The sequence below is a fragment of the Toxorhynchites rutilus genome, chromosome 2 (genome assembly GCF_029784135.1).
Source record: "Toxorhynchites rutilus septentrionalis strain SRP chromosome 2, ASM2978413v1, whole genome shotgun sequence".
NCBI classification, from domain to species: domain Eukaryota; kingdom Metazoa; phylum Arthropoda; class Insecta; order Diptera; family Culicidae; genus Toxorhynchites; species Toxorhynchites rutilus.
Genome location: NC_073745.1, coordinates 3471487 through 3491873, shown reverse-complemented (window position 1 = coordinate 3491873; position 20387 = coordinate 3471487). Strand labels below are relative to the sequence as shown.

Here is a 20387-nt window from a genome sequence, read left to right as displayed (position 1 = left end):
TATGACACATCTGCAAACTAAGGAGAAGCAGATGATAAGAAAAATTTGTATGAAGTACGCGGACATCTTTTGTTTAAAGGATGATAAGCTAACAAAAACAGATATATTTACGCCAACAATAAATCTAAAAAAAGATGCGAAGCCAATATATTCAAAACAATACAGGTTGCCGCAATCTCAAAAGAAGGAGATTGATAAACAAATTGGGAAAATGTTATCAGACGGGATTATTGAAAAAACTCGTTCTGAATGGAACTGCCCGATTTTACTTGTACCCAAAAAATCGGATGATGACTCTAAAAAATGGAGACTGGTTGTTGATTATCGAAAACTCAACAATATTCTCGAGAATGACAAGTTTCCACTTCCAAATATTGAAGAAGTGATCGACTCCTTAGCAGGAGCTAAATACTTTACGCACTTAGATTTGTCACAAGGATACTATCAATGTCAATTAAGAACAGAAGATAGACCTGTGACGGCATTTTCTACAGCAACTGGACAATACCAAATGACCAGATTGCCGATGGGATTGAAAACAAGCCCATCTACTTTTTCAAGACTCATGACGACTGCAATGTCAGGTCTCAATGGAACACAATGTTTAGTTTACCTTGATGATCTTATTATATTTGGTAATACATTTGAGGAACATAACAAGAACTTAATCACCAAATATCACGTCCGTTACTCGGGACACCACAGTAGACCATACGAAAAGGGGCACAGCTATTGCTCTCAAACAAGGAGTTGTCCACATACCACGTGGACAGAAAAAGCATGATTTTAGACACCCCCCTCCCCCTCCGTGAAGCGTGGACATTTCTTATACCCCTCCCCCTGTTGTCCACGTGGACATTCCTCCGGTTTTGAGCAAAAAATCAAGAAATTCTATTTTTTCGCTTAAATTTCATTTCAAGTTTGTTTCTATTTTCTATTCCATATGTTTAATGATAAAAATTATAGCCTTACCAATGGTAACGATTTGTCTTGAAATCTTCGATGTTTTTCAACATTGTCCGGGAGCTCATTATTTTCTTCCGAATTCCATCCACGTTATCTTCATATCCATTTTAAAATACCCTTTGTGAGCTTATTCTAGAGTATTTTTATTAAAGCTGGCTGGCTGTTTGAGTTTTCAAAAAATCAGACAATGAAATCAACCACTTTGTTTGAAAACAGAATTTTCTCGTCTAAACATCAATAACTTTCGCTTTTACAGGTTCGGTAGCGCCTGATGGCTATAATGAACCTAGTAAAACAAAACATCTGCAATATCATCGTGATCGATGATTCCGTTGACCTACAACCCTTAATTGTTAAATCATGCTGAATATTGTCCATAAAAATTCATGCCGAATCTAAGGAAAAAACCCAAAGCATATTTTTGTAGGCATACATCTTTTCGATCATAGATGCACCGTTTTTTCCTGAATATTTCAGCATCCTTCATGCAACTTGAGAATTCCATCCTCTCAGAACTTATGCTATACAGTATGTTGAAGTTCTTACAAGAATCTTAACAGTTAATAATATGAAGATGCAATGTCTGGTGTGTAAGGCGGGTGGAGTTTTAGAAGTGCCCTAGAAGCGTTCTGGATCGTTGATTTTCATACGTTCAGCTGCTAGCAGTACTTGTTGGAATTCATCGAAACTAGTTGCTTGGTAAAAGCTCATGATACAGATTTTCTTCCAGTCCTACCAGACCCAGCCATAACTTTCTTCAAGCGAAAACCTGCTTCGGAGTTCCATTCACTTGCCAAGATTTTTTTTAACTCAACATCCTTGTAAATGATTTGCCCTTTACAATTCGCTACAAATATGTATTTTCGTCGCGTTTATGAAACGAATCGCAGATTGAGATAAGTCCCTTCAAGTGTTTTTCGGTAAAATAAACCCTTATTCCTGAATCCGGTCGAATTTGAAATTAGCACAATGTTGCGTTCTTTAAGAGGGTATTCTAGTCTAAAAATTTGAAAAAAAAATCTTTTTTTTTTCTTCATATTTCTCTAATTCAGACATTTAAGGGTGCTCATACACTGTTTGACCGAAGCCAAATATTTGACTCTTTTTGACAGATAAAATTTGGTCAACGTGTACTGATCAAATATATTCTACACAAAACACGACAAGCAAATATTCAATTATTGGATGTCTAAAATATTTTTTCAGTCTGTTCTTCGAACCTGTCGGTACATGGTTAGGTTACCTTGGATATTTCAGTTGATTTTTTTCCATGTTCGGTGTTTGATATTGTTTACTACTGTTTAAAATTGAAGAGTGGCAAACAAAATATTGTTTGTACAAATATCAAATCAAACCTTATCTGTCAAAAAATATCAAATATTTGACCTCCGGGCAAACAGTGTACGGCTACCTTAAGGGGGTATTCTAGTGTAGAGACACGAATTTCGGACGTTTTTTCGAACTCCGTAAAAATAAAACAAAGAATATTTTTACTATCCATTATATCATTATTCGTTTATCTATCTTTCAACAATAAAACAAAAATAGGACGGAAAAAAAAATTCATAATCAGAATAGTTACATGCTGGTGAAGTGAGGGTGTTCAAAAAAAAGTTGTGCCATGGCGTACACGATTCCAGTCCTTCTGGTTATCTGAAACAAAAAAATCGAACAGATTCTGAATCAGTAAAGATGTCGCTATGGCATGAACCTCGGACAAGTCAAAAACATGGGTTTTAACAAAATGGCGGCCGTTTGAAAACAAAAATGCTGTTTAAAACGTTTTTTTTTGCGTTTACCGATTTTTTAAAAATAGTAAAATTAAAAAGTTATAATTTTTTATTGGTTCATGCGATAGAGAGATGTATGCAGATTATTTTCATATAAATTTGACATAAATCGGTTCAGTAGAACTTGAGATATCGTGTACGCCAGTTAGAAAAAAAAACTAGTTCCGAGAGAAACGCGTTTGAAGTTCATTGTGATGGCCGTAACAGGTTAGATACCACATCACTAAGATGGCTCTAACTAGGTAAATAATAGGATTTTCGATAAGTCCTTTCTAGAGTATATTCTTGAATGCCTAAACTACAGAAATATGGTAAAAAAAAATTCGATTTTTTCAGATTTCTAGACTAGAATACCCCCTTAAGAATATACCATAGAAGAGACTTTTTGAAAATCTCATTATTTACCAAGCTATAGCCATTTTAGTGATGCGATATCTTATCTAGTACGGCCATAACAATTAACTACAAACGCGTTTTTCTCGAAATATGTTTTTCAAACTGGTTTACACGATATCTCAAGTTCTACTTATCCGATCTATGTTTATATGAATACAATCTGTATGTATCTTTCTTGCAACTTGCACTGTGATCACGCGTATTCTAGAGCTTACCACTCAGAATGCATTCAAGGCGTGTTATTTGGCATAGAAATCTCAACTAAGTACTAATAAAAATGACGCAAGTAATACTACGTTGAGACGGCGAAGTTCGTGCCATTGAAGAAGAAGAAGAATGTATCTTTCTATCGCATGAACCTATAAAAAATCATAATTTCGTAACTTTACTATTTAAAAAAAAACAAGAAACTTGAAAAAAAAAGTTTTTAACAGCATTTTTCCTTCAAATTTCCGCCATTTTATCAAAAAACACATTTTTGACTTGTCCGAGGTTCATACGATAGTGGCATCTTTACTGATTCAGAATATGTTCGATTTGTTTGTTTTAGAGAACCAGATGGTGGAATCTTGTACGCCATGGCACAACTTTTTTTTGAACCCCCTCACTCGATCAGCTTCTAATTATGGATATATATTTTTCCGTTCAATTTTTGTTTTATTGATATAGCAAATAGTGATATAATGGATGGTAAAAATATTCTTTGTTTTACTTTTTCGGACCTCGAACAAACGTCCGAAATTCGTGTCTCTATCCCCCTTAATCTGATCGAATCAAATCCTATCGGATTGTACAAATATTGTAACCTTGAAATGCAGAATGCAAAAGTTTATTTCGTTCGGATTGCGATTTGTCAAATCCGATCGGGTTCCGTAATATGGGTTAATATGTAGTCCATGCATTGCCCCATGCCCTCTATTACCGGTTGGAATAAATTGGATCCTAGTTCATGTGCGTTACCTTCAGAATATTCATATCAGGAAAGAGGTTCAGTCATATGAAAAAATATGGATGTTTGACCGAGCAGCACTCTCAGGCAGTTCAGTATTTTTATTGATGAATACTGAGCACTCAGGGTGGGCGTGAAGTTCAAAAAATCGTGTATATACAAAACAGATCTCATTCAATTTTGACTTCTAACTTGAATGTTCTACTTTAAAAAATACTTAACGTTTCCACGTGGACAATATCAAAACACCCTCCTCCCTTACCGTGGACAAGCGTGGACATTTTCGTAACCCCTACCCCCCCCTAAAGTTGTCCACGTGGTATGTGGACAGCCCCCAACATATACAAGTTACAAACGTTGAGAGAAGTCTGGACAGCCGACTGATTGCGCTGCGAGTGCAAGACACGACGATCTGCAATGTTTACGCTCCCTCCGGTTCTTCACTGTGTAATCTTGACCGGCGATTTCAATTGGGTGCTTCGAACATGCGATTCAAGCAGCCCGAATGCGAGTCCCGCTCTCAAAGCAGCCGTCCAGCAACTACAACTGCACGACGTATGGGAGAAACTGGGGATTATTCCGAGAGTCGCATCGGTGTAAGCGAGATTAATCGCGTCGGTGTCATATGAAAACACTCGCGCCATTCTGACGGTCGTTCGACGGTGATGAGACGAGTTCATTCGACCATACGAACAGATAAATCACAAATGAAAACCGGTTCATTATTAGAAACGTCAACTCATACGCGTTTTCCAAAAGGGCCGATGCATGAATTAGTATTTCACTGTGAATTAGAAAAGGCAAGTTTCAAATTTCCAAAATTTGATTATTTAGAAATGTTTTTGACTGCGACATATAATACGGAAAAAATGCCGCAACTTCGATATCATTTTATAATCAGATTAGATGATTAAACCTATCCTGTTCATACATTTTTGAAACCCGAACATTTCAAATAATGAATATGTCCACATAGGCCCTTTGTTTTTATGCTAATCGTTTGTTTATGTTTTCCATATACAGAATGATTGTAGTCATCTACTTGTGTATTTTTAAAGCGGTAATTATTACAAATACTTAATGGAATTTTGTTGAATGCCGCTAGACGCTATACAGCGGAGCAAATGTATACGTGCAGAATTAACATGAACGAAGGTTTGTATTTCGATGGATGCTAAAAAAATGCTAATTTGAAAAAAATGTTAAATTGATTTCATTTGTTAGTAGGTCTCTGGAATTCAATCATTACCTCACGGTGTTAGATGTATTAGATGATTCTTCTAGGAATGACAACAAACGAACGGACAAATCGCAGACTTTGCACTCACATGCAAAGAGGAACAAGCTGCGAAGGATTTGGATGCAGCTTTTCAATTCTGACAAGCTCCTGGAAACAGGAATCGCTTTTTTTGGCTGGAGAATTTTCGATGGTATAACTGAAGTTTACCAGTGACTTGACGGACATACTTCAGAACGGTTTACGAAGCAGATTAATCTAACGACAACCGATGATGATGGAATTACAGTATTATAATTGAGAAACAAGTTATTATTTTGTTATTCCTGTGTTTAGATTGTTAGGTTTTCGGGTTCTTATTCTATTCCTAATACGAAATGGAAGGCTCCAGTGCACTGGCATCAAATATAATTGAGTGTTACCTATTATATACCTGTTTATGTTTAGGAGTGGGCCAGGCAGACAATATTTTCAGGACTATTTATAAAAATAGATCATAAGCCTGAAATCTTTTACGTTTATAACTGTCTTAGGTATTTTAAGTGCTGCCTAGAATCTGTGGAATTTGCTTCGAAAATAAGCATCAAATAATTTTAGGATAGGGATTGAAATTTTCCTCTGATTCGCGCTGGTCGTTGTGGCCTGACAGTGGACTTTTCGTCAGAAGAAAGTTGAGGAACGGCAGTAACACAGCAAGGAAATAATTTTTAGAAAAGGTCTGTTGGCCCACAGGAACTACCCGGGGCTAGATAGAAAATGCACTCTCGGTTCGTTCTTTCGGCCGGGGATTGACGTGTTAATTGCTCAAACTGTAAGTTGTTAATTGCGTAGAGAAAACGCAATACGGGCTTCCCAGGCTTAGATGCGTAGATGGAACTAATGTAAGGATTATCACCTATCTCAAAATCGATAGCTCTCCAGCATAGTGAACCATTAGTTTGAACTATTTTTTGTTCGTTTTTGCTTCGAATAAAACCTGAATCAGTAAAAATATAAATACATGAGTATAACAACTAACATGTTTTCTGTCATCTTACTTATATTTTTGCTATTATACGAGCTCATTGCACGCAAACAGAACAGCGTCACGAGAAATAGTAATACCGACTCAAACCCTCACGCGTTTGGACCAATTATAGCTAAAAAGCGACTCCGAGAATACAACGACGAATGAACGGAGTTCATCGCGTGAAACATATTACATAAACACCGACTCTCAGAATACAAAAACATGGATGGACGTATTATATCGTTGTAAAACGACTGTCAGAATAAACCCCACTATGTCCCAGTGATAGTGGTTTCACGTACGTCTGTCGCAACGCCCAGTCGCGCCTAGACCGCATCTACGTCAGCAGCGGTCTGCGCGACCACTTGCGAGTAGCACACACCCATGTCTGCTCGTTCACCGACCACAAAGCGCTCACACTTCGTCTATGTCTTCCCAACCTTGGACAAGAACATGGTCGTGGATTTTGGTCCCTTCGATCATATCTTATGACTAACGAAAACGTTGCGGAATTCCAGTATAAGTGGCAATACTGGACCCGACAACGCAGAAATTACGGCTCTTGGATTGAGTGGTGGCTCTGTTTCGCGAAACCCAAAATAAAGCGCTTCTTTAAGTGGAAAAAGTCGATCCGTTTTCGATGAATTCCACAGTGAACATCAACGTCTGTACGGCGAACTACGACGTGCATACGACGGATACTACCAGCATCCAGAAATGTTGACCACCATCAACCGACTGAAAGGCGAAATGCTAGCGCTCCAAAGGAGATTTTCTCACAATTTCATGAGAATCAACGAAACATACATTCGCTATCCAACTCTTGACGAGTGAAGTTCAGTGTCGGTATTGTGCGTTGCCACTTTTGCTATTGTGCTATTGGTACGAGTGAAGGTCATTGCTGTCCGCTTTCGACCTGACCTTTTGTGAAGTGGAACGAAGGAACAAAGGAAGCAGCGCTCTTGCAGCGAGCCGGATTGCGGCTGTTGAACTGATTCGGCATAACGGGATCGCCATCGCGTGACTGTCGCAAACGGGATTCATCATCACGTGGCTGCGTAAGCTATTCTTGCGCTATTGTGTTGTCTCCGTAACGCGTAGCCTCTGTCTCTCCCTGATTAGGGCAGTAGAGCGCATTATTGGAACATCTTTTATATTAAGGTACACATATTTATTATTAATATTATTATTCAATTCATTTGTTCATTGTTTAATATTATTATCAATTATTATCATATTTTTTTTGCTATTTTTTTTGAGATTATTGTTAAAATCAATAATAAATTAAAAATAAGACAGAAATCTTTGTAAAATGGAGTATAGTGGAGGATCTCCAGAGATGGAGATCTCCGATAATGAATCTCATACAAGATCTGGGAAAAAACATAAACGAGTCCCTCATAAGGAAGATAATTCTTCTGGGGACGAATCCGCTCATCCTACCAAGCCCCCCTCTAAGAAAATTGCAAGCCTCCCTTCTCAACCCACTGTTACTTCCACTCCCCCTCTCCCATCATCGATTTCGCTTCCCCCTTCTGATGCTTCCGATCCAACCCAATCCTCGTCCTCGTCCTCATCCTCATCCTCGTCCTCGTCCTCGTCCTCGTCTTCCCCCTCTGTTGTCTCCGCTCCACGTGTCAGAGTTTATCCAGAAGATGCACCTGGAACTGGCCCGTGGGTTGTTTTCCTCTGGCCAAAACCGAAAGGAAAAAACCTTAACGTGATTCAGATCATGAAAGATCTGGCCAGATACACTTCTGTATCTGAAATTCGCAGGGTTAGACCGAACAAATTGCGAGTTGTCGTGAATGACCGGAAACACGCAAACGAGATTGTTGCTGATCAACATTTCACTCTCGAATATCGAACATTTATACCCTCCCATAACGTAGAAATTGAGGGGGTGATAACTGAAACGGGTCTGACGAGCGAACAAATAAAAGCAGAAGGAAAAGGCAAGTTCAAGAAGCTCCCCTCAATGGAAGTGAAAATCTTGGACTGTCGCCAACTCGGGAAACTTTCCCATGATGGGGACCAAACTAAATTTACGCCGTCCGACTCGTTTCGAGTCACCTTTGCTGGTGCCGCCCTCCCTGACTACGTTATGGTGGACAAATTGAGACTACCTGTGTGACTCTTCGTGCCAAAGCCCATGACTTGCAACAAATGCAAGTCAGTTGGTCACACTTCGGATTATTGTGCCAACAAGGAGCGCTGTGCCACTTGCGGAGAGCAACATGAGGGGAAATCCTGCAGTGCGACTGAGCATAAATGTCCATATTGCGGGGGATCCCCACACGAGCTCTCAGCTTGTGAAAATTACAAGAGTCGCTGGGAGAAACAGAAGCGCTCTTTAAAGGAACGCTCGAAGCGCACATTTGCGGAAATTTTGAAGGGCGCTTCGCCACTGACCCAACAACAACAACAACAACCAATCTCAACACACAATACCTTTTCCACGTTGCCAGTTGATGAAATGGAAGCGGACACAGCTAGCGGGGGCACACCGTTTATTTTCAAAGGGAATCCCCGGCGCAAAAATGTGACCACTCCCAAAGTTCAAGAACAAGTCCCCACGGTTATATCCTCTGTTAGCTTGCTTAAAAAATCGAGTGCAGCGGACAAGCAAAACCAGGTTCCTCCTGGCTTCCGTGGGAATATTTCATCTTCGAACGACCCAGCACTCGAGGGGACATCAAAAACCCCAACTGTCCCTATTTTTCCGTCCAGTTCAACTTCCCAATCGGGATTTATAAAGTTGGTGTCTATTCTGTATTTCAATCGATTCGAAATATTTCGAACGACTTGGTAAATTCCATTCCCTGTTTCGTTCGAGGTGTTTTCAAATTCGAATACCTTTCGTTCGGACTGTTTTGTTTTCGAACATCTTTCATTCGAATCAAACCAAACGTCAAACCCACTTTGTTTATGAAGGAGTGAATAATTTCCGCAGCGGATGAGCGGTGAACTGCAAAAATGTAAGCTAATTTTTAATCATTTTTTTCTTTAAATTAATTTTAACGTTCAACAGGGAAAAAAACAAAAACAAAACAACCACTAAAAATCAGTTCGAGCGGATTGTGCTGCTTCTGGAGCAAGAGCCGGACATAGCAAAGGGTTTCTCCCGAGGAAATTCCGGACCCTTCTGGGATGATCTGGCGGCAGAAGTCAATAGTTTGGGACCGCCTATTCGCGATGGAAGTGGATGGAAAAAGGTATATACTAAAACGAATCCGAAACATATGTTTATAGTCTTATTTTTGCCCTGGTTTTCTGTGTAGGTTTGGGCGGACTATAAGTCCGGATTAAAGCGAAAACTCGCTCACAACAAACGGGAGCAGAGGGCGACAGGTGGAGGACCCAATAAAATTATCAATTTGTCCGAGCTGGAGGAGCAGGCAGTTCTACTAACTGGGTTACTTGCGACCGTGGAAGGAATCCCGGGTACCTCATCTCATGGAACACAGTTGGGTTCGCCTTCGGGTGAACCTCAAGCTGCAGACCAGGAAAATTTTATATATTATGGTACTTCCGACGAGTGTGACGGTATCAATAATACCATTCACTTCCAGCCCTCTCAGCCGAAAAAATCCAGACCTTCTACCACGAGGCTATTAGAGCTGCAAGTCGAGCAACAAAACAAATTTCACACCAATGTGAAATCCCTGTTAAAAAACACAAACAAGAATTTGAGTGATCTGGTTCATTATCAGCGCCAATCAGCTCGAGCGATTCTTTCCGTGGATGCCACACTCAAAGAACATCTGAGTGAACAAAAACGACATAACCACGAGATGGAGAAGATCGCGCCGGAGAAATCAATAGCGACAAATCCTTGAAACGCAGATTGCGTATATTTCAGAACATTAGAATAATGTTTCAAAATATCAGTGATCTGATTTTTTATCTTTATATTGTAACTCAAGTATAAAAAAATGAAAAAAGTTCTAATCGTATTTTTATATCTTTCCATGGAAGAAAAATCTTACTTAATTTTTTCTTTGAAGTTTGTTTGGAATAGCATCAAAATTATATAAACTTTTTTAAAATTCACGAATTTCGCCTATAGTTTATGGAACTTCCTTAACCCCTTCACGTACAACATTGAACTTCACTCGTTGTTTCTCGATGTGAAATAATTACATAGCCTCAGGCATATGATGAGGATACCGACAACTGAAGATTATCAAATTTCCGTTATTTAAAAAAAAAAATTGAATGAGCTAAAAATATAAAATATAATTTGAATATTATAATTAAAATAAAAACGAACGAGTTAGTACGTAGTAATAACTCCTTCGTTTTTATTTTAAACACAACATGTATTTGCTCATCATAGGGCACCCATGTTAGATACCCACACTCAGCAGAGTAGCGGAACGACTCGAAATGCTCGTTTTGGGCCGTGCTGTTGGAAATTAAATCGTACAGCAAGGGGTTAAAACAACGCAAAAAGTATTAATAATGGTTATTTGAATACTTGGCCTGCTTACGAGAAATCGATAATGACATGTTCTCAAAGTGTTGGCAGGAATAAGAGTAAATAATTCTGCCGAAACCATAGTTAAGTAAGGAAGACACTTCCTTTTCCGGTGGTTGTTATTTATTTGAGCATTTGCAAACAAGTTAGATGAAATTTAACAGTCATAAATATTAATTTAAACAAAAGTTTATTATGTAAACAGCTGCATAACATATTATAACTACTGAGAACGACCAAATTCTAAGCATATATTGTGAAGTGCACAGCATACATTTATAATTTGAGCGCATTTAGTAGGATTGTAGTGAAGTTGTCTCGCGCCAAGGATGCATCTAAACCGATTTTTTAGTAAACCGATTGTCCGCTCGACGATAGCACGACCCAAGGCATGCCTGCGATTAAAATCGCTCTCCAAACTCCCTTCCTCCGCTGCTCTGAATGGGGTAACTAACCAAGGTTCCGATGGATAACCAGCATCACCTGAAAATATTTTATCACACAGTACATACAAGTATACTAAAATATTGTAGTTGAACATTACCTAGAATCTTAGTATTAACTTCACCATTTTGGTGAAGCTGCTCAAAGTGAGTTCTTGCAGGGCTTACACGCCATATATGAGAGTCATGATTAGATCCCTGGAAGGTAGGATCAACGAAACGAATCCTTTGCTGATCGTCACAAACCTATGTTGATAAAAAAGAGTATTTGTTCATTGATTTGTTAATTCAAATACTAATAATACTTACAATCAGAACGTTGAGACTATAAAATCCCTTCCGATTAAAAAACAAATTTCGATTCAGCTTAGGTGGAATAATTTTTACGTGGGTTCCATCCAAACACATAATAACACCCGGAATTGATGTTTTCTGATAGAAGTGTAGTTTAGCACGCCGCTGTTCGTCTTCCGTCATATTTAGGGAAATCCATTTCTTACACAGTGTCCGCTCCAGAATGTTAAGCATTTCAGTCAGCACCTTGGAAAATGTGGGCTGTGCTATGGCAATGTGACAATCTTGCCCTGCTCCATGTTGATAATTTCCTTCAGCAAAGAATCGCAAACATGCTGCGAGTTTCACCTCCGTGGATAGACCACCTTTCCTTGTGGTAAGGCAGTTCTCAATTTCCTCTAAAACGTACCGAAAAGCTTCCTTACTTAGACGAAAACTTTTGATGAATCTGAATAAGGGCAAAATAATCAATAAGAGAAACAAACATGGGATTTTTGAGACGGATACTTACGCTTCATCAGAAAGTTTCATGAAGTCGGTTGATTTTCGGTGGTTTCGCCGATGGTAGCAAGGCATTCCAATTTCTTCTTGCTCCGCCAAATTCGGTAACAAAACGGAATCCATTGAACGAGAAAATTTTCTCACAAATTTCTCTTAGGATCAAAAATTAACTGAAATTCAACTCGCACTCGCCGCTATTTAATACGGTGTTTCTTTTTGTTTATCGGTTTTTGACAGATCGATGCATATTCGAAATTTTCTAACACTTTCGTTCGAAACGAGCAAAACGATTGGAATAGGGAATGGTAAATTCGAAAACGATCGAAATATCACTTTCGAACGAAATAGAAATCCGTCGGAATACAGAATAGGCACCGTTGTCTGACCTTTTGGATCAAATCTTCAAGTGTTTTAATGTTTCCGACTCCATCAGAACCATTGTCATCTCAATGCTTCCAGTATTAAAGACAATTTTGCAACAATTGATGCAAACATGGCCCCTCCTTGCAATGATTATCTCTCTTGATGTCTAATTCAAATAGAGAGGTCGGAGATATCACTGTTTTACAGTGGAATTGTCGTAGTCTTATCCCTAAATTGGATACATTCAAATTTTTAATTCATAACTTCAATTGTGATGTTTTTGCTCTGTCCGAAACTTGGCTTTCTTCGCGAGATGATATCTCTTTCCACGATTTTAATATTATACGCTTGGACCGTGATGATAGATACGGAGGGGTGCTTTTGGGGATCAATAAGTGCCACTCATTTTTTAGAATTGACCTTCCACCTATTGGAGGGATCGAAGCTGTTGCTTGTCATGCAAACATCAGAGGCAAAGACCTCTGTATTGTCAGCTTGTATTGGCCTCCGAGAGCTGCGGTTAGCCGCAAACAACTTGATGACATGTGCTCACTCCTTCCTGAGCCACGATTGATTTTGGGAGACTTCAACTCTCACGGAACTGCCTGGGGGGAACAGTACGACGACAATCGTTCATTGTTGATATATGACCTTTGTAACAGCTTCAATATGACCGTTTTGAACACTGGGGAAACAACACGTGTACCTAAACCTCCTGCTAACCCAAGTGCCCTTGACCTCTCGCTTTGCTCGAATTCACTATCGTTAGATTGCAAGTGGAATGTAATCCAGGACCCCAACGGTAGTGATCACTTGCCAATCAAAATTTCCATCACCATTGGGTCGACTTGTCGATTGACTGGAAAAAATATGCGGACGCGATTGCTCTAGCCATCAATTCCAGAGATGGTTTACCTCCATTGGAGGAGTATAACTTCCTTTCTCGTTTGATCTATGACAGCGCGGTTCGCGCTCAAACGAAACCCATCCCAGAATCCACCATTTCCCGAAGGCCTCCCAATCTATGGTGGGATAGCCAATGTTCCAAGCTTTATCAGGATAAATCGAACGCATTCAAAGCTTTTCGGAAACGAGGAACCATTGAGAATTTTCAAACATATTTATCCCTTGAAAATCAATTTAAAAATTTGATCAAAGGGAAAAAACGTGCTTATTGGCGAAATTTCGTGGGAGGTTTGTCACGAGAAACGTCAATGAAAAAATTATGGAAAGTGGCTCGAAACATGAGAAATCGCTCTTCAACGAATGAAAGCGAAGAATATTCACATCGATGGATTTTTAATTTTGCACGGAAGGTATGTCCCGATTCCGTTCCTGTACAAAAAATATATTCACAAGATAGGTGCGATCTTGATTCCGAGTTTTCGATGGTAGAATTCTCTCTTGCTCTGCTTTCATGTAACAATTCTGCGCCGGGATCGGATAGAATTAAGTTCAACTTGCTGAAAAACCTCCCTGATGTGGCGAAACATCGCTTGTTGAATTTATTCAATCGGTTTCTGGAGAATAATATTGTTCCAGATGATTGGAGACAAGTACGAGTTATAGCTATTCAAAAACCCGGAAAACCCGCGTCCGACTTCAATTCGTACCGCCCAATAGCAATGCTGTCTTGTATACGGAAATTGTTGGAGAAAATGATCTTGTTTCGCCTTGATCGATGGGTTGAAACGAATGGCCTACTCTCAGATACACAATATGGGTTCCGCAGGGGCAAGGGAACGAATGACTGTCTTGCGTTGCTTTCTTCAGAAATTCAAATGGCTTACGCCGAAAAAAACAAATGGCTTCAGTATTCTTGGACATAAAGGGGGCCTTTGATTCTGTTTCAATAGAGGTTTTGTCAGACAAATTACACTCTCGGGGTCTGCCGCCTCTATTGAATAATATGTTATATAACTTGCTTTGTGAGAAACATTTGAACTTTTCTCACGGAGATTCGGCAGTAAGTCGGGTCTCTTACATGGGCCTCCCCCAGGGCTCATGTTTAAGCCCCCTTTTGTACAACTTCTATGTAAGCGACATCGACAATTGCCTTACACAAAATTGCAGCCTAAGACAACTTGCAGATGATGGAGTGGTGTCTGTCGTAGGATCAAACGAATCCGACCTGCAAGGACCCTTACAAGATACTTTGAACAATTTTTCAACCTGGGCCATTGGGCTAGGGATCGAATTCTCCACGGAGAAAACAGAGATGGTGGTTTTTTCTAGGAAGCATAGACCAGCAAAACCAAAGCTTCAACTTTTGGGTAAACCGATCACTCATGCTATGTCATTCAAGTATCTTGGGGTCTGGTTCGACTCCAAATGTACTTGGGGGCCCATATTAGGTATCTGAGTGAAAAATGCCAACAAAGAATAAACTTTCTCCGTACAATTACCGGCACCTGGTGGGGAGCCCATCCCGAAGATCTTATAATGTTGTATCGAACAACTATTCTCTCAGTGATGGAGTATGGCAGTTTCTGTTTTCAATCAGCTGCCAAAACACACCTCATTAAACTCGAGCGAATTCAGTATCTTTGTCTCCGTATCGCGTTGGGATGTATGCCCTCAACGCATACCATGAGTCTCGAGGTTTTGGCAGGCGTACTCCCACTAAAAGATCGCTTCAATTTTTTATCTCTTCGGTTCTTCATCCGGTGTAAGGTTATGAACACATTGGTGATCGGAAATTTTGAGCAGCTGACCGAGCTAAATTTTCACTCCGGATTCATGAGTTCATATCATGAATTCATCTCCATGCAGGTTGATCCTTCTTCGTATATTCCCAACCGTGTTTGTTTCCCTGACTACATCAATTCCTCTGTGCATTTTGATCTGTCCATGAAGCAAGATATCCATGGATATTCAGATTACCAACGCTCGAGGATCGCTCCAACGATCTTCGATGAAAAGTATGGGGGTATCAATTGTGATAATATGTACTTTACTGATGGGTCCACTATAAACGAGTCCACAGGATTTGGAGTGTTCAACGAATTTTTTAGCACCTCACACAGTCTTCAGAATCCTTGCTCAGTGTATATTGCTGAATTGGCAGCAATTCATTGGGCGCTGGACAGCGTCGCCTCACGACCTGTTGAACACTATTACATTGTAACGGATAGTCTTAGCTCTGTCGAAGCTATCCGTTCAGTGAGGCCGGAAAAGCACTCGCCGTACTTCCTTGAGAGAATACGAGAAATTTTGAGTGCTTTATCCAGACGCTGTTATGTCATTACCTTTATCTGGGTCCCTTCACATTGCTCCATTCCGGGTAATGAGAGGGCTGACTCATTAGCAAAGGTAGGTGCAATTGAAGGCGATATTTATCAGCGTCAAATCGCCTTCAATGAATTTTATTCTTTAGTCCGCAAAAATGCCATCGCTAACTGGCAACGCAAGTGGAATGAAGATGAATTGGGCCGGTGGTTTCACTCGATTATCCCTAAGGTTAGCCTCAAACCGTGGTTCAAAAGTCTAGACTTGAGTCGGGACTTTATTCGCACCTTCTCCCGACTCATGTCCAATCACTGTTCGTTAGATGCACTACTCTTTCGTTTCAATCTTGCCAGCAGCAATCTCTGCGTTTGTGGCCAAGGTTATCACGACATCGAGCACGTTGTTTGGTCGTGCGAGGTGTATCTGGTCGCCAGATCGAATTTAGAAAACTCCCTTCGGGCCCGAGGAAGACAGCCCAATGTGCCGGTGAGAGATGTGTTGGCTCGGTTAGTCCTTGATTACATGTCCCATATATATGTTTTCCTTAAAGCTATAGATCTTCGTGTGTGATTGTCCCTACATCCTTATACCCTCCTTTCCTTCCTTTGCGGGTAATTCGTCCCCTTGCTATAAATAGTAGAATAAGTTGATATGTAAATAAACTATAGATATACGAATAGATTTATAAATTGAGTGTTCATCAACATTGTTACAATTTCCTTATATCCCATCCTTCTCCTAAAAATATGTCACCTTCCTAAACTCGAGTACACCGCGAGTAATCGGTTTTCCACCTTACTAGCCATAGATGTAAGAAAATTGTTATATATATATATATATATATATATATATATATATATATATATATATATATATATATATATATATATATATATATATATATATATATATATATATATAGTTTTAAAATTATATTTAAGAATTCGGCTCCTTTAAACTTAAGTAACTGAGCCTGTAAAAATAAACGAATTAATAAAAAAAAAAAACGAAACATACGTGGCGGGAGAACCCATATCGATATTCCAGTTGGGGGAAAGACGGAGAAAGAAAACCATAATCACGCAGCTGCAGACAGAGCGGGAGCAAACAATAACAGAGTCGAGATCGATCGAGGACCACATGGTCACCTACTTTTCGTCACTATACTCAGAAGAGGCGAGAGAGGCCGATGGGAACAGTTTCATATGTGAACGTGTTATTCCGCCAAACGACGAAGTCTGCATGAGCGACATTACGACAGCAGAAATATGGTCTGCGATAACCGAAAGCGCACCACGAAAATCTCCTGGCTGCGATGGAATACCGAGAGAGTTTTACCATCGCATGTTCGACGTCATCCACCGCGAGCTGAACCTTCTGCTGAACGAGGCGCTCAGCGGAAATATTCCTCCAGCGTTTGTGGAGGGTATCATCGTGCTGGTCAAGAAGAGGGGAGGCGACCATACGGCCCGATCATACCGTCCGATCTCACTGCTCAACAGCGATTATAAGCTGTTCTCCCGTATCCTCAAAACCAGGTTGGAGCGGGTGATGAGGGAACACCACGTGCTAAGCGAAGGTCAGAAATGCTCGAACTCAGAGCGGAACATTTTCCAAGCCACTCTTGCTCTGAAAGACCGCATAGCGAGTCTCCGTCATGACCGTCGTGCTGGGAAGCTAATTAGCTTCGATCTCGACCATGCGTTTGATCGGGTCCGGCATTCTTTTCTCTTCAAAATCATGCATTCTCTCGGCTTCAACGACGATTTCATCGCTCTACTCTCGCGCATCGTCAGTCGATCTGCGTCTCGACTGCTTATCAACGGACATCTCTCACGGTCGTTCGAGATTCAACGATCGGTACGACAGGGGGACCCGTTGTCAATGCACCTCTTCGTACTGTATCTCCATCCACTAGTGTGCAGACTCGAAAGTGTATGCGGGAACGATCTGCTGGTAGCGTATGCGGATGATATCAGCGTGATCGTCACATCGACAGCGCAAATTGAAGCGATGCCTGAACTCTTTACTCGCTTCGAAAATGCTGCTGGGGCAAAATTGAATTTGAGAAAAACTGTTGCTATCGATGTTGGGTTTTGCGAAAACGACAGTTTCAACACCCAGTGGCTGCAAACAGCCGATGTAGTCAAAATATTGGGTGTAGTTTTCGCAAACTCGATAAAGCACATGACAACACTAAACTGGAATGCACTGGTGGGGAAGTTTTCACAACTAATGTGGCTGCACTCTCTGCGTATGCTGACGCTGCATCAAAAAGTAATCATACTTAACACGTTCGGTACCTCTAGGATATGGTACCTCGCGTCCATTCTCCCACCGTTGAACGTACATATAGCGAAGATTACATCAACGATGGGAACATTTCTCTGGAGAGGGACTGTTGCCCGCGTCCCGATGATGCAGTTGGCTCGCTGCAAGGAAAAAGGCGGTCTGAAGTTACAATTACCAGCGCTTAAGTGTAAGTCGCTCGCAATTAATCGTCATTTGAAAGAGATCGGATCCTTTCCTTATTACAGTTCCTTTCTTCTCCAAACAAATCCTCGACCACAAGTTTCAGTAGATCTTCCTTGAGCTTGAGCTTGGGTAGACTGTACAATTCGTAGTTGCTCTCCGTGATTGACCTGAACCAACCAAATTGCAAAAGAACACACAGAATGACGCTTGGGACTAGCAAATCATTCTCTTTGAGCAATTTTCGGTGATTCGAGCTTTAGATGGTCAATAACGACGCCGGCCACGTCCTTACAGTCACCAGGGGAAGAGAAGGAATGTTAGTATGATAATCGCCGCCCAAAGGCCAGAAGGGTCGCCTCTATAGCGTGGTTCCCTAGCGATTACCATGGGAGGGATAGTTGTTAGTGGGAAAGGTTAAGAATCAGGATTCACTGCGGTAAGTGATGTGATTATGTTAACGCGGACATGAAATGATTCGACGAAACATGGAACAAATCGAATGTTTCGAGTAACACCGGCTGAGGTTATCAACGAGCTACCTTAGAAGGTAACGAAAGAAGTCTACAAGAACTCGACTACTTATTATATGATTTTCGCGCCTAGTATTCTCTTGTATTCTTAAATCGCGATGTCGAAGATTATTCAAATTAGGCTTCCTGAGAACGTAACCGAAAAAAAATCTCAATTCCTTGGTTCAATCGACAAAGTATTATGAGATCACGTAGTATTCCTCTATTGCATTCTTTAAGGGTTATGAATGGGCTACCTGAGAAGGTAGAATTCCTCTACAATGACTTGAATCGGCGACTTATTATATGACTTCTCGCGCATAGTACTCTCTTGTATTCTCAGAGGTCATTATTAGGCTACCTAAGAAAGTCACCGAAAGAACTTCTCTATGATGAATCGAATCGGTTATATAATCTATGTTTTCCACGGTAAATACTCTAAATATCACCTAACGACGGAGGTTATTTATGATAAACCTGAGAAGGTCACCGGGAATCATCTCTGTAGTAGGATAAACCTACATTGAATTCAGTGGCCTATCGCGTCGCATGCATTCCTATTTTCAGAATATTCTGTCACACGATGACAGATCTTATTCATGGAGAACCTGAGAAGGTTACCGAAAAATAACTCTACAATAAAATGGACCTACAATAAGTTTGTACGCTACAGACGCGAATTTTGGCTGATGTCACAAACGTCAGTTTGTTCTGAAAATGTATCGCGGCTGATTCCTATGCAACTGAAGCACACTACGAGTATACATTTGTTCCACCACCACCCACACTTCACATAAAACAAACCATTCCAACAGAACACAACACTACACTACCAATCAGTTAGTATGGCCATATATATTCAAACATTTTCACACTAGTAATCAATGACCCAAAAAAATATTGCTTCTCTTATAATTAATTATAATTATAATAATCAATGAATAAATGAATAAATTGTTACCACACATATAAATACTCGTTTTAGTTTCTGAGCTTACGAAGCGCATAACGAATAGCGACAACAGCAACCTTTAGCTGTGATTAGTACATTTGACACAGAATATGAACCCCATAAGTCTACACAAAGCACATGAAAAGGAAAATTTAGAACCGCATTGAAAATGGAAAATTCTTGGATGAATATTGTTCCTTAAGGTGAAGGTGGAAGCTAGCCACAAATGGCTGACACAATAGCGCTCATTTCTTTCATCTCCCTCCCTCACCCCTCGCCCGAAAATCAATTATTTTGCGAAACAGTGTCAAGAAAATGATCGTTTTCGCACACTTCCCATCAAGAAATATCAACCGCACGATCAACGAAGGAAAATATTAAGGATTTATCATCGAGTTACTATGCGGAAGAACTTGTTAATACCAAACTAGACACAATTCGCATGTGTTATAAATTTGCTCATGTTACGCTCGCGTATAATCAGAATTTTACTTCACATGCAAATGCACCTTCTATATATATTTATATTTGCAATTGATCATCGGAGCATATCGTTCATACATTTTTCTTTTGTATTGAATTGTTATTTTTTCAAATGTATTCAATGACTCGTATCGATGAAGCGCCACACAGTCTGATAAGTGAATTGATATATTTACGTGTGCTTTGCTCTTCTTTCACAAACACTATTACCCCATTCTTACACTTGGGTTTACCTATACTACTACAATGGCTAGCTTCCACCTTCACTTTGATGTCTACAGTACGTGTTTTCTATCCGAAGCCTCTCTGAGC

General features: G+C 40.1%; 3 protein-coding genes across 8 annotated transcripts in view; 1 reads left to right on the top strand and 2 right to left on the bottom strand.

Moving 5' to 3' along the window:
* Positions 1-20387, bottom strand: part of LOC129764591 (protein kinase C, brain isozyme) — a 323054-nt gene that overhangs the window by 131260 nt on the left and 171407 nt on the right. The window lies entirely within an intron of this gene.
* Positions 9150-10540, top strand: LOC129764596 (uncharacterized). Its single transcript, XM_055763824.1, has 3 exons — positions 9150-9325; positions 9379-9562; positions 9629-10540. Coding segments are annotated over exons 1-3 (744 nt in total). The 5' UTR covers positions 9150-9323; the 3' UTR covers positions 10187-10540.
* Positions 10745-12431, bottom strand: LOC129764595 (putative nuclease HARBI1). Its single transcript, XM_055763823.1, has 4 exons — positions 12076-12431; positions 11580-12012; positions 11372-11516; positions 10745-11310 (listed from the first exon to the last, which is right to left on the bottom strand). Exons 1-4 carry the CDS (start codon positions 12186-12188, stop codon positions 11051-11053), a joined length of 951 nt encoding a protein of 316 aa, XP_055619798.1. The 5' UTR covers positions 12189-12431; the 3' UTR covers positions 10745-11050.

Bases quoted from the DNA above. Each gene is read 5' to 3' on its own strand.
- LOC129764596 (XM_055763824.1), top strand. The intron at 9,563-9,628 runs GTATATACTAAA...TTTTCTGTGTAG, and splicing joins ATGGAAGTGGATGGAAAAAG to GTTTGGGCGGACTATAAGTC.
- LOC129764595 (XM_055763823.1), bottom strand. From the start codon at position 12,188: ATGGATTCCGTTTTGTTACCGAATTTGGCGGAGCAAGAAGAAATTGGA. The intron at 12,013-12,075 runs GTAAGTATCCGT...GCCCTTATTCAG, and splicing joins ATGAAACTTTCTGATGAAGC to ATTCATCAAAAGTTTTCGTC. The intron at 11,311-11,371 runs GTAATGTTCAAC...AAATATTTTCAG, and splicing joins AGTTAATACTAAGATTCTAG to GTGATGCTGGTTATCCATCG.